Raw genomic sequence first — 14,323 nt, 5'->3', positions numbered from 1 at the left:
AAACTTTAACTAGGTGATGATCATGGATTCTAATTAGGTCGTATTACAAGCACATGCACATCAATCGATCAAGTGGTCTTCAACTCTTGAATTGGTTCCAAGCCTCCTTGATTCGATCCTTGATCAACCCTTGATCCCATCGCCATCAACCGCTTGGATCACCTTTCATCTCATGCTTTTGCTTCAGCTTGATCGTTGATGTACATCACATCACAGAAATACAACCAGATGTAAAATAAAAATAAAAATAAATTACATCTCCTTTTAGGAGGCACGCAGGCCTCTCAAAACATCAAATAAGATGCATGCAAGCATCTGAAAAATTACATGACATCGCAGATCACATCGCAGGTCATTACATTTGATACCAAAAGGGGTTGAATCCTATGATCATCACCGTATGCAACAATTATAATTTTCAGATCTGAAAACTAACTGATTATATCATGACATAGGTCGCTGATCATGCTAATCATGATTCTAAACTTTGTAATCCCATTAACAATGCAATTAGAATCATCTTTTTATCACATAAAAATCAGCATGTAAAAAATCAGCACCCCTGAAAAATCTGCATGCAGAATTTTTCAGCATGCATGATCAATCAATTTTCAGATCTAATAAGCCTTTAGATATTTAATTCTTACCTTAATCTACGAAGCCTAGGCTCTGATACCACTGTTGGGAACCCGCCCATGCCGCTGATATTTCAAACAAAAATCAGATGGCAGCGGAAAGGGGGGCATGTGCGGGATCAACGTTCATCGCATGAACGTTGTTTCGAGACCTTTCGTAATTAGGTAAGAATTAAAACTTTTAAAACTATTAGGAAGATCAAATCTTCACCTTGCGCGGGTAGATGATCACCGCAAATCTGAATTCGTGGTTTTTGGAAGAGGGTTCGCTTGAAGCCGTTCAAACGTCCGGCCTCTACGGGTATCCACACGAAGTAGAGGACCGATCAAATCTTTCTTGTCTTCCCGGGGTGCTAGCTCCCTTACAAAGACTTCTTTTGATGGCTGATCTCCTCTCTTTCAATCAACCCTTGATTGTGCTTGAGAGGAGGAAGAAGAAGGATGAAGATGAGGAAGAAGAAAGAACCCCACGCAGCCTTCTTTTGTTCCTTGCGTTGGATGAAGGAAGGGAAGGGGAGGAGGCCGCCAACACTTGGAGATCCTTTTCCCTTGCTTGCGGCTGAACTAAGAGAGGAGAGGGGCTGGTGGCGGCAGCAAGAGGGGGAAGAGAGCACACCTAGGGCGCCGGCCCTTGGTCCCTTTTTTATAAGCATCAAGGGCTCCTACAAGTTAGGAGCCCTTGACAACCTTCTTTCTTTGGAGCGCCGGCCCCTTCTCTCTTCTTGTCGCCCTAACCAATTGGAGAGGGGCTGATGCCCCTCTTACTTGGTTAGCCTAATCCTCTTCCAAAGAGGATTAGGTGCCTCTCTCATGGTTTAATCCTAATCTAATTAGGATTAGCCAATTTTGGGTTCAATCTATGCTAGTCCTAATCCAATTAGGACTTGAATGAACCATGACTCAATTGAACTCTTCAATCCTAATCCAATTAGGAGTCATGTTGACTCATTAGATTAATAATTAATTTAGACTTAAGGAATCCTAATCCAATTAGGATTTGTTTAATTTTAGTCCTAATCCAATTAGGACTCTATTTGAATCCGAAGTCCTAATCCAATTAGGATTTCTAGGAATCCTACTCCAAGTAGGAATCCAATTTTAATTCAAAATTCCTAATCTCATTAGGATTGTAGGAATCCTATTCCAAGTAGGAATTCCAGTCCTACTCCAACTAGGATTCCCAGTCCTAATCCAATTAGGACTCTAGGAATCCTACCCGAAGTAGGACTCTTGTTTCAAGTCCAATTAATTAATTCCCTTGGTTCCTTCTTCAACTTCTTATCAATCAAATTGATTACTTGTGATTCTTAATCACGATTTCAACCATCGGATCGGTCAATACTTCTAGTGTGTGTGACCCCATAGGTTCTATTCTGACTGGTAGTGAGATATATTGTGATCTCTATCTCAATATCATTGAAAACTCCTTTCAATGGGTTGGAACGATTCCAACTCAACTCATTAGGGTTTATCGATCATCAAGATAATCCCTATGAGTCCCACCATCCACCAGTGACACCTAGCAGCATGTAGTGGCTACCCAGCAGAATGGAATGATGAACCTCTAGGTGCAGTTAACATGTGATACAGTCCTACTATCGTGGATCCCTACAGGACGGAGGTCATGGACAACTCGTCAAACCCCATCGTCTGTCATATGTCAAGATTTATTCGACTCGAGTTCGATAGTGGAAAACTTTCTCCACTTTATATTACTGCCCTGGCCAAGGTCTTAGAACTCAGTCTAACAAATCACATAGGATCACTCCTCTTCTATCAAGGTCGATAGATTCCTTGTAGGTGCATACCCTACTCCTACAGTGAACCTACTGCAGCCAATCTACACTGCATGGACCCATATGGCTAGAGACCATGTATGTGTGCAGTCAAACTACAGTAACCTCACTGTGAGTAGCCGAAGCACCGCAGGTCAAAGGACCAGTCACACTACTGCAACATCAAGCAAGTCACTGACGAGTGGATAGACATCCAAGTGACTTCTTGTCTTGGTCACGCTCAGTACCCTTGTTCTCTAACAAGCACCTGCACTATCACTTCAGTGTCCCTACACTGTGGACTCAAGTCTCGTCCATCCAGAAGGAAAGTGATCTGTGCACTGATCGGATCGATCACCGTCCTCGTGATGATCCATTGATCAGGAGCATTTAGAAATTAATCACTAATGATACATGGCTCAAATTCTCAACTCTTGAGAATATGTATCATCATCTTATTAATTTCTTGGACGATTCATAGACACATAAACAATATGAATGAAAAAGATGCCTTTTATTTATTCAATAATAAATAGTCAAGTACAAAATTATGTCCCTAAAATCAACAATGTGTCAGCCAAATTGGCTTCTAGGGCATACATCTAACAATATCTGCTAGTGACACTCACAGCAAGGGCTATATCAGGTCGTGTACACAGCATGACATACATGAGGCTCCCTATTGCAGAAGCATAAGGGATCCTGCTCATGCATTGAATCTCTTCAGATGTGTTGGGGCACATTTTCTTGGAGAGATGAATCCCATGCCTAAGGGGTAATAGACCCCTTTTGGAGTTTTCCATGCTGAACCTTTTCAGCACCTCCTTTATGTACATCTTCTGTGATAGGCCAAGCAACCTCTTAGATCTATCTCTATAGACCTTAATCCCCAAAATGTAGGATGCTTCCCCAAGGTCTTTCATGGAGAACTCTTTTGACAACTAGACCTTGACCGAGGTGAGCATGGGAACATCATTCCCAATCAAGAGGATGTCATCCACGTACAGTACGAGGAACACAATAGCACTCCTACTAACCTTCTTGTAAACACACGGTTCCTCTTCGTTCTTGATGAAATCAAACGATTTGATCGCATCATTGAAACGAGTGTTCTAACTCCGAGATGTTTGCTTTAGTCCATAGATGGACCTTTGCAGCTTCCAGACCTTGTGATCTCCATCACTGGAAGTGAAACCCAAAGGCTGCTCCATATAGATATCTTTATCAAGATATCCATTTAGGAAAATAGTTTTCACATCCATCTGCCATATTTCATAATCATGAAATGCTGCAATGCAAGCAATGTTCGAATGGATTTTAGTATGGCTACAGGTGAAAAGGTCTCCTGATAGTCAATACTTTCGCGCTGACTATACCCTTTCGCCACTAGCCTTGCCTTATAGGTCTCTACCTTTCCATCCGAACCTATCTTCCTTCTATAGATCCATTTGCATCCAATAGGTACTATACCTTCTGGTGGATCTACTAAGGTCCAGACTTGGTTGGAATACATGGAGTCTATCTCTGACTTCATGGCTTCCAGCCATTTCTCGGAATCGATATCAGATATCGTCTCATTGTAGGTATTGGGATCCTGTATATGTTCCCTATGTCCCATGAGGAACATTTCCTCGATGTCCTCTACTAGTATACCTAAGTATCTATCGGAAGGATGGAAGACCCTACTAGATCTACGAGGTGAAGGAGGTATTATGTATACTGGCTCTATGTGAATAGGTTCTATAGGATCCACGTTGCTTTTCAGAGACTTTCTCTTCAAGCTCAATTTTCCTCCCACTGCCTCTATTAAGGATAAACTGTTTTTTCAGGAAGACGGCATGTCGGCTCACAAACACATTGTGATCCTTTGAGACGTAAAAATTTATCCTAATGACTCTTTAGGATATCCAATGAAACGAGCACTTATGGTCCTAGGCTCTAACTTATCTGCCTGTTGTCGTTTGACGTGGGCCGGACATCCCCAAATCTTAAGATGACCAAGACTCGGCTTCTTACCATGCCATATCTCATACGGTATGGTAGGAACAGATTTAGAGGGAACTCTATTCAATAAGTAAATTGCGGATAATAAGGTATCTCCCCAAAGAAACATAGGTAGATTAGTGAAGCTCATCATGGATCGGACCATATCCAATAGAGTCCGATTCCTCCTTTCTGACACCCCGTTGAGTTGAGGTGTACCTGGAGGCGTCCATTGTGAGACTATGCCATTCTCCTCGAGATAGTCCCGGAATTCTCCATTAAGGTATTCTCCTCCTCGATCTGATCGAAGAACCTTAAGGGTTTTTTCGGTCTTTTTTTCTACTTCATTTCTGAACTCTTTGAATGTTTCAAAAAACTCAGATTTGTATCTCATAAGATACACATACCCATATCGTGAATAGTCATCGGTAAAGGTAATGAAGTACGAATAACGACCCCTGGCTGACACATCAAATGGGCCACATACATCAGTGTATACCAGAGTAAGTATTTCAGTGGTCCTCTCCCCATGTCCTACAAAAGGTAATCTAGCCATTTTTTCTTGAAGATAGGATTCACAAACTGGATATGACTCGGAAGTCAATGGGCCGAGAAGTCCATCTTTCTCCATTTTGTTCATTCTGTCCTCTCTAATATGGCCAAGCCTAAGGTGCTACAAATACTTCTAGTTTATCTCATCTCTGGATCTTTTAGATCCTATGGCACTCACAACTTGCTCATACACATTCACAGACACATCAACATGCAAGTGATAGAGACTGTCAATCATGAAACCACATGCAACTAATTTATTTCTGAAATAAATAGAACAGCAGTCTTTGTCAAATGTCAAAATATGACCATCCTGTGCTAAACATGAAACATAAATCAAATTCCTGCTAGCAGCAGGGACATAATAATAGTCTCTAAGCAATAAACTAAAACCAGACGGTAGTCGCAGAGGATAGGTGCCCACAGCTACAGCAGCAACTCTTGCCCTGTTGCCAACCCGAAGGGTCACTGCACCTTCCGCCAGCCTCCTACTTTCCTTTAGACCCTGCATAGTAGTACACAAATGAGCACTAGAACCAGAATCTATAACCCAATTAGAAGTAGAAGAAACCGTAAGGTTAGTTTCAATTACGAGCAAGTCTAACATACCTTCAGAAGGTGTGTCTGCCTTTTTGTTCTTCAGGCTCTCGAGGTATGAAGGGTAGTTCCTTTTTCGATGGCCGTCGACGTTGCAGTGGAAACATTTTTCCTTGTCATTAGCCTTTTTCTTGTGAACTTCCTTCTTAGGCTTCTTGTCTTTCTTCTGCTTCTTTACAGGCTTCTTTTTCTTCTAAGTAGACTTTCTTTTGGAACCAGAAGTCAGCTCAGCAGTCAGAACAGAACCCTTTGAACCTTTCAAGGCTCCCTCAGCAGTTACCAACATATTCAGTAGTTCAGTTTTTGTGCATTCAATTTTATTCATATGGTAGTTTACTATAAACTGACCAAATGAATCAAGAAGGGATTGCAGGATCAAATCTATCTGCAGTTCCTTATGCATGGTCATACCGAGCTTCTCAAACTCCTGTAGGTCCTTGATCATAGTCAAACAGTGATCGTGGACAGACTGCCCCTCGCGCATTTTTGCCTTGAAGAGCCTCTTGGATACTTCAAAGCGTGCAGTGCGGCTTTGCTCACCATACAACTCTTGTAGGTGAGCGAGTATTTTCCTAGCAGTCTTCATATTCTCATGCTGGCATTGAAGTTCATTAGTTATGGATGCCATGATGTAGCACTTGACCCTGATGTCATCATCTGCCCACTTTTGATGCGTCTTATGCTGATCATCAGTAGGACGTGCTGGTAACCTGGGGATATCACTCTCGAGTATATACCCTAGTTTCTCACAATTCAGAACAATTTTCAGGTTTCTAAGCCACTCTTTGTAATTAGTTTCAGTCAGTCGGTTGGTCTCAAGGATACGGGTCAAAGGGTTTGAAGCTGACATTGTGATCTGTAGAGAGTAAAGATTCTAGTTAGACTTTATACTTGAACTCTATTTGTTTTAGGGTCTTTTAAAACAAATGGACTCCCACTATTTTCTCGAATCCCTCATACTCCCCTGATGAAGAAACGAAAACCCTACGCGACTAGGGTTTCTAGTGGGTAATAACCCTTCATGAACCTTTCATTTTTCGAGTCAAGCTTCGCAGCCATCCCTGCTTGCGTTTTCGGTGAAGTTTTCCACTTCGTTCAGTTACGGGGGGTTGGAACTCACTGTGCCCGCGCCCGAAACCCGAAAGATAGATTTGACTCTGATGCACCTGCGACCGGTGAGAAACCTATCTACGTGGAGTGCCTTCATCCTCTGTTCTGCTATCAGATTTAATTGCTCAAACCTGCCCCTTGCTTTTCCATTCTGCTTTCGGTCTCACCGATTTACATGCCGCCTCACCTAATAGTTATTGATAACATATAAATAGATGAGTGTACAACTCTTGTACAATGCTTCTCAAGCAAATTGCAGTGGTACTTTGTCTCTAAGTCATGAAGACCTCACCTAACAGTTATTGGCCCCATTACTTAGTTAAGTCAGACCCACCGTATAACCGCAAAAATAAAGTCGTCATTGGGTCCTCACCTAACAGTTATTGGTGCCCAACCCCATCTTTACCCCACAACATCTCATGTCTAAAAGAGAGGTCCAGTCCCCCGATGCAACTTGCCTACTGTGTCCAGCCGAGACAAATCAACACCAGAAAGACCTTAGCAGCTCTACTACGGTGGAAGACCTATGGACTTAATATTGCATAATCATGTCTTAGTGTTTGCAACTTAAGTTCTTCATAAGAGGTAATCGAACAATTGGCCAGGTAAGCAGGAGGAAGGCTCCCCTTACTCGGAGAGTAAGGTCCTAATTAAGTAACCACCTTTTAGGCTTGCCTAGATACCAATTAGATCAATTAATGTAATATGACTAACTCATGTTGGTTCACTCTCAACTGATTAGGGAGGTTTATAATTAGGTCTCAATTGATCGCGTATTCACATCTCATGCAAATATAAGTCTACCCGCATAGACATAAGCAGTAAATATCCAAGCATTTATCAAAATAAAATTAAATGGTGATGATCATGGATCCAGGATGGGGTCATTTTACAAGCACATGCACATCAATTGGTTTGATCGTCTTCAACTCTTGACTCGATCTTGATCCTCTAGGTCCATTTGTGATCAACTCCTTGATCCATCTTCAATCAACCCTTGATCTCGATCCGCGCATATTGAGCTTGTTGATGTACATATCGATCAACCATCGACGTGCAGCACACATCATAGATTACATCCCAGATTGCTTTAAAAATTAAATAAAAATAAAAATAAAATTACAACCCTTTTTCATGAGACACGCAGGTCTCTAATACATGAATTTAAGATGCACGCAGGCATCTGAAAATTAAAATTACATGCATCACAGAACATCGCAGAATATTTCAGCATATTCAAAGGGTCCATCCATGATCATCACCATACGCATCACATGCATAAAAATTATTTTCAAATCTGTAATTTAATTGATTATTTCATCTCATGACTTGCTGATTATGCAAGATTTGATTCTAAACATTTGTAATCACATTATCAAAGCATTAGAATCATTAATCTAAGCATCCATTCATTAGTATGCAGAATAATCAGCAAGCTGAAAATTCTGCATACATAAATTTCAGCAAGCATAATTCCTTAAATTTCAGATCTAAAATGCCTTGAAAAATTTAATTCTAATCTTAATCTACATAACCATGGCTCTGATACCACTGTTAGCATCCCTCATATACCTGAAAATTTCGAAATAATTTTCAGATTGCAGCGAAAAAATATATGTGGGATCCGTTCATCAAATGAACGTGTTTTAAAACCTTTCATTTGTAGATAGATTAGAATTAAATTATCTTAAACCATTTTAAAATCATTAAGAAGATCAGATCTTCACCTTGTGCGGGTAGATGGTCTCCGCAAATCTGATTTACGTGGTATTTGATCAAGGCTCAGTGGAAGCCGCACATGCGTCCGGCCTCTACGGGTATCCACACGAAGTAATGAGTCGATCGAAGCCTTTGGATCTCCCCGGGGTGCTAGCTCCCTTGCAGAGAAGGCTATTGATGGCTGAAGTCCTCTCCTTTCAATCAACGTTTGATTGGCTTGAGAGGAGGTAGAAGAAAGAGGGATCTAGGAAGAAGAAAACAAAGCTCTTCGTAGCCTTTTCTTTTTCTCCGCATAGGAACCAAGGAAAGAGATGAATGAGGGCCACGCCACAATCTTTTTCTTCCCTTCTCTCTTGCGGATGAAAGGAGGAATAGGAGGGGAGTCTTGCTGCCGTGAAGCACCAGAAAATAGCATGAATAGAAGGGCCAAAACCCCTCTCCTTTTAATGCCATAATAGATAAGGATGAGCTCCTACTTTTTAGGAGCTCATCATTATCATTTTATTTTCCAAGAGAGGAGGGGCGTAGCCCCTCCTTTTCATCTCACGCAAACAAGGGAGGGGCGTGGGCCCCTCCCTCTTCTCCCTTCTATTCTCACGCCCCACTTAATCATATTAAGTGGGGTGGGTTTAGCCACATTCATAGGGACTCAATCTTTTTCTAAAAAGGATTAGATGAACCCAATTCAATTCCTCCAAATTCTAATCCAATTAGGATTTAATTGAACCATGACTCTATTGAACTCTTCAATCCTAATCCAATTAGGAGTCATTTAATTAATTAGATTAAAATTAAAATTAATTAGGACTTGAGAAAATCCTAATTTAATCAGGACTTATTCAAATTTCAGCCCTAAGACAATTAGGACTTTAGAAATTCTATTCCAAGTAGGACTCTAATTTAATTTGAAATCCTAATCCAATTAGGACTTCATGAATCCCACTCCAAGTAGGACTTATGATCAAGTCCAATTAATTAAATCCAATTAATTAAATTAAATTGCAATCCGATTGCAATTGTTCCTTCTTCCAACCACTAACTCTTAGCGGGTTATCCATTTATCAATCTAATTGATTATTTATGATTCCTAATCACATTCAACCATCGGATCGGTCAATACCTCTAATGTGTGTGACCCCATAGGTTCTATTCTGACTGGTAGTGAGATATATTACGATCTCTATCACAATATCATTGAAAACTCCTTTCAATGGGTTGAAACAATTTCAACTCAACTCACCAGGGATTATCGACTATCAAGATGATCCCTGTGAGTCTCACCATCCACCAGTGATACCTAGCAGTATGTAGTGGCCACCCAGCAGAATAGAATGATGAACCTCTAGGTGCAGTTATCGTATGATACAGTCCTTCTATCGTGGATCCCTACAGACCGGAGGTCATGGATAACTCGTCAAACCTTGTCGTCTGTCATATGTCTAAATTTATTCGACTTGAGTTCGAGAGTGGAAAACTCTTTCTCCACTTTATATTACTGCCCTGGCCAAGGTCTTAGAACTCAGTCTAATAAATCACATAGGATCACTTCTCTTCTATAAAGGTCGATAGATTCCATGTAAGTGCATACCCTACTCCTACAGTGAACCTACTGCAGCCAATCTACACAACAAGGACCCATATGACTAGAGACCATGTATATGTGCAGTCAAACTACAATAGCCTCACTGTGAATAGCCGAAGCACCGCAGGTCAAAGGACCAGTCACACTACTGCAACATCAAGCAAGTCACTGACGAGTGGATAGACATCCAAGTGACTTCTTGTCTTGGTCACGCTCAGTACCCTTGTTCTCTAACAAGCACCTGCACTATCACTTCAGTGTCCCTACACCTTGAACTCGAGTCTCGTCCATCCATAAGAAAAGCGATCTGTGCACTGATCGGATCGATCACCGTCCTCGTGATGATCCATTGATCAGGAGCATTTAGAAATTAATCATCAATGATACATGCCTCAAATTCTTAACTCTTGAGAATATGTATCATCATCTTATTAATTCCTTGGACGATTCATAGACACATAAACAATATGAATGAAAAGATGCCCATTTATTATTCAATAATAATAAAGTCAAGTACAAATTTATGTTCCAGAATTAATAATGTGTCCGCCAGATTGGCTTCTAGGGCATACATCTAACATCTCTCTCTTCCATGAGTGACCAACTGGCAAACTATGATGGTGATGATGGACCAAAGTGGGCTTAGGATTTGGGATTTCTCTTTTCTCCTCTCTCTCTCTCTCTGTCTGTAGTTGATCTCCCTTAACTGCTTGATGTCAATGTTTCCTGCTGATCAACCTCGCTGGCTCCACTATATCTACTCCACTATATCTACCACCACCTCAGGTACACTGTACCTCCCTCCCTCCCTCCCTTGCCCCCTCATTTTTCTATAAATTTGGAAATGGCACCTTATTGGCATATTATGTGTTGGTATAGTGCGGTCTTGTATTGACCCTGTTCCTGATTGATATAGCACCTAGGACCAATTTTGCAGACCTTGGTTTGTACATTTGCAATGTTTGTTATTCTCATGTACTAAGCAAAATCATATGCAAATATGTAAAAAGATACAACCTACAAGGCGCTACACCAATAAATTTTCTGATATTTATTCAAGATTTTGAATTTTTCTTAGATATAATGAATCGCACCATAAACAATGGTTGACAAGTTTGCCCACATGATAAGTTGAATTGCAAGCTAGTCTACCTGATCTGACTCATTCAATTTGCTGTGTGGTGGTTCGGTTCATCTTTAATCTTGTGGGCCTTTATGAAAGTTTTTCATGCACAAGTTCCCTAATGTTCTAAGAGAGGAGGGAGAGATAAAGAGGGTGAGGGGGGGATAGAGATAGCCGGAGAGAGACGGGGGAGAGAGGGGAGGAGACAAAAGAGGGGAGTACATGTCATTGGCCTCATCGTCAATGTCGTCATCAGCTTTAGTGGTGAAAAGCCGAAAATCCTAGTGGCTAGGACCTTGACCTCACAAAGGATCATAACTCATATATGAGAGGCTCATGCAAGGTGATTGCAATCAAGCAAGAACCACGTTGCAGGGGTTTAAAGATAATTGGGTAGTTTGGCCCTCGAGCTAAGTCAACCCACTGAAAAACAAGCAAAACTGGGTGGTTCCCCTTAGCTTGGAGTGGTTCGAGCTGGCTCACATCAAGTCCCAAACTGAAATGTTGAATTAAACTATTTGCGCACTTTAGTTCTTTATGCCCCAAACCGGGTGGTTTGGATCAGTTTGGAGACATTGGTTTTAGGTCTTATAACTCGACACCATTATACAAGAGGATTTCATACTAAAAAATGTTCATTCTGATATAACACTAAAGAAACGTCTTGTGTTTCTATTTTTCCAAACTTTAGTTGCAAGTCTTACCGCATGCTAGAAGCTTTACCAAGTTAAATTGTAGATTTATTTTACAATATAAATTACTGCTAGCAGCCCATATTGCATTGGTATTTTCACATTCTATTATTTATTTTACAAAATAGGAGCTTCTCCACTGTTGTCTCCCTCTCCCTCCCTCTCTCTCTCTTTTCCTTTTTTCCCTTTTCTCTCTCCCCCTTCCTCCATCTCTCTCTCTCTCTCTCTGCCGCCCTCTCCCGCTCTCTCCCTCCGTTCTTCCGTCTCTCTCTCTTTTCCTCACCTTCTCTCTCTCCCACTTCGTTGCTGGTTTTGCTTTCTTAGTTCACGCTGGAATAGCATGGCACAAAATTGTACGCTGCCATACCACTGGTGTACTGGTGTGGATGTCGGTTCCGGTACTGTGAACCTTGCAGCCAAATATTGCTATTAGGTTTACTTTATAAAGATAGATTGGCTGGTAAGCTAGAAATAAGAAGAAAAAAAAATAGAAGTTCATAGGAGAATCCATAGTCCAAGCCTTGAAGATTTGTATCATATCAATGACTGGCTGATATAGTATTATCCTTGATAGGGGTGGTACACCTCAATATGCCCAGGTACAACTGAGCAAAAATGAAAAAGAAAAATGTACATCGAGTGATAGGGGTCAATACGCCTCTACTTAGGTGGTGATATGAGTTAATATGGCTGATAAGACAAGATATGGGCCCAGTTCCGATGATGTCTGTCCATAACAGCCAGTACAAGGCTGGTGAGCATGAGATTTCAACCCTTGCTCTTAAGCTGCCTGCTAGAAATTTTGCATTACTTTTAATGCATTTTAATACAGCTTAGTGGTTTGTGTAAGGTTGTTTTTGGGGCGTATGAAAGAACTTACAATGCATATGATACTGTCAGTTCTGAATCTCATTTTTCTTGTAAAAGGACTGGACTATCTACACAACGGGAACAATCCACGTATTATCCACCGTGATGTTAAGTGCAGCAACATCCTCTTAGACTCGGAGATGAATGCAAAAGTTGGTGACTTTGGCCTCTCCAAGCAGGTGCTTCGGGCAGATGCAACCCATGTGACTACTGCTGTCAAGGGCACTGCTGGTTACCTTGACCCTGAGTATGTCTTACGTTTCCTGTTATTTTTTGATTTCTCTTTCTGATTTAAATTTTTAAAATCCTCCCTGTTACTTCTGCTTTACAGATATTATGCCACCCAGCAATTGACTGAGAAAAGTGATGTCTACAGCTTTGGTGTTGTTTTATTAGAGTTGATTTGTGGTCGAGAACCTTTGAGTCATGCTGGCTCTCCAGATTCTTACAGTCTAGTGTTATGGGTACTCTCTGCACTTTGACTTTCCTGTCAAGCACTATTGCACTTTATGTGAATCAACCTATCTTCAGTCTTCTTTTTCACATATTAAGACTTACACTCAATCTCACAAACTAAGAATAACCTTATTTAATTTTATTCTTTTCATAAGGGAAAATATTTGAGAAACAAAATATTAATTGGATAGGAAAAACATATTTAGGATTAGTTTCACAGTTAGAACCATTATTTTCACATTTAGATATCATACACTGTCAACTATCTCTTTTTCTATATCCTGACGATAGAATTAAACTCTGTATGCTATAAATATTCAGTTTTCTTGATTCTTGCTTCAGACTTTTATTTCCAGTGAGCAAACAAACAGATCTTCTCATCATTTACTCTCTGGAAACGGAAGCAATTGATTCAAGAGAGATTCTTCTTTCCCCTAAACCTCTTATACCTTTCCACCTTTCTGTGTTAATGCCTTAATGCATAAATATCAGTTTCTATCACCCTGTTAGTATATACAATTTATCCCTGGGGATGAAATCTGATAACTTACTATACCATTGTTGGTACATTATTTCTGATCTTAATTTATGAACCACAGGCAAAGCCCTACCTGCAAGCCGGTTCCCTTGAGATTGTGGATGAAAGCTTGAAGGATTGTTTCGATGCAGAAAGCATGAGAAAGGCATCTTCTATAGCTGTAAGATGTGTGGAGAGAGATGCCTCAGAGAGGCCAACAATTGCAGAAGTACTGGCTGAGTTAAAGGAAGCCTACAGTATTCAGCTAACTTCCCTTTCATCTGGAGGACATTTGTATTGAACTATTATTGCTCGTTACCAAACACACATTAGATATATATTTGGTCGCATGTCTACTTATTTTACAATATTCAATATTAAGGTTTGTGAAATGCAGTAGAGCATGTAATCAGGGTGATAATTTTATATTTAGTTAACAGCATTTTTAATATGAAGTTTATAATTAACTATATTGTTTCCTCGTTGATGCCTAGAGAACGGATGCCTAATCAATATCCCCACTTGAAGTGAACATTCTGTCCGAAAATTGACATCCAGCTCTCTGTTCTTGTCGATCTGACATATTTTATGTTGCAGGTTTATTTATGATATAAATGGTGCAGGTTTATTAAAAGTCTTGGTGTTTTTATTGATCTTACTCAGTGAGTAGTTGCACTTGCTATTGGTTAGTGAATTGGAAGGTATCCAAGTT

At 40.5% G+C, this 14,323-nt stretch overlaps 1 protein-coding gene across 4 annotated transcripts in view; it reads left to right on the top strand.

The window, feature by feature from the left end:
• LOC103710569 (Leucine-rich repeat protein kinase family protein) overlaps positions 1-14,081 on the top strand; it is a 45,377-nt gene extending 31,296 nt beyond the window's left edge. For all 4 annotated transcript variants that reach the window (XM_088719813.2, XM_088719811.2, XM_088719810.2 and 1 more), the window contains 3 exons: positions 12,696-12,885; positions 12,970-13,102; positions 13,694-14,081. In XM_088719813.2, coding sequence (XP_088575939.2) covers positions 12,696-12,885; positions 12,970-13,102; positions 13,694-13,912 — 542 coding nt within the window. In that variant the 3' untranslated portion in view covers positions 13,913-14,081. The remainder of the gene's footprint in view (positions 1-12,695; positions 12,886-12,969; positions 13,103-13,693) is intronic.
• Positions 14,082-14,323: the final 242 nt, after the last annotated feature.

Source organism: Phoenix dactylifera, chromosome 4 (assembly GCF_051530095.1).
Source record: "Phoenix dactylifera cultivar Ajwa chromosome 4, Ajwa_hap1_PhDact_Kaust_v1.1, whole genome shotgun sequence".
Taxonomy (NCBI): Eukaryota; Viridiplantae; Streptophyta; class Magnoliopsida; order Arecales; family Arecaceae; genus Phoenix; species Phoenix dactylifera.
Note: the sequence above shows the minus strand (reverse complement) of the source record. Positions and strands in the feature narration are given on the sequence as shown.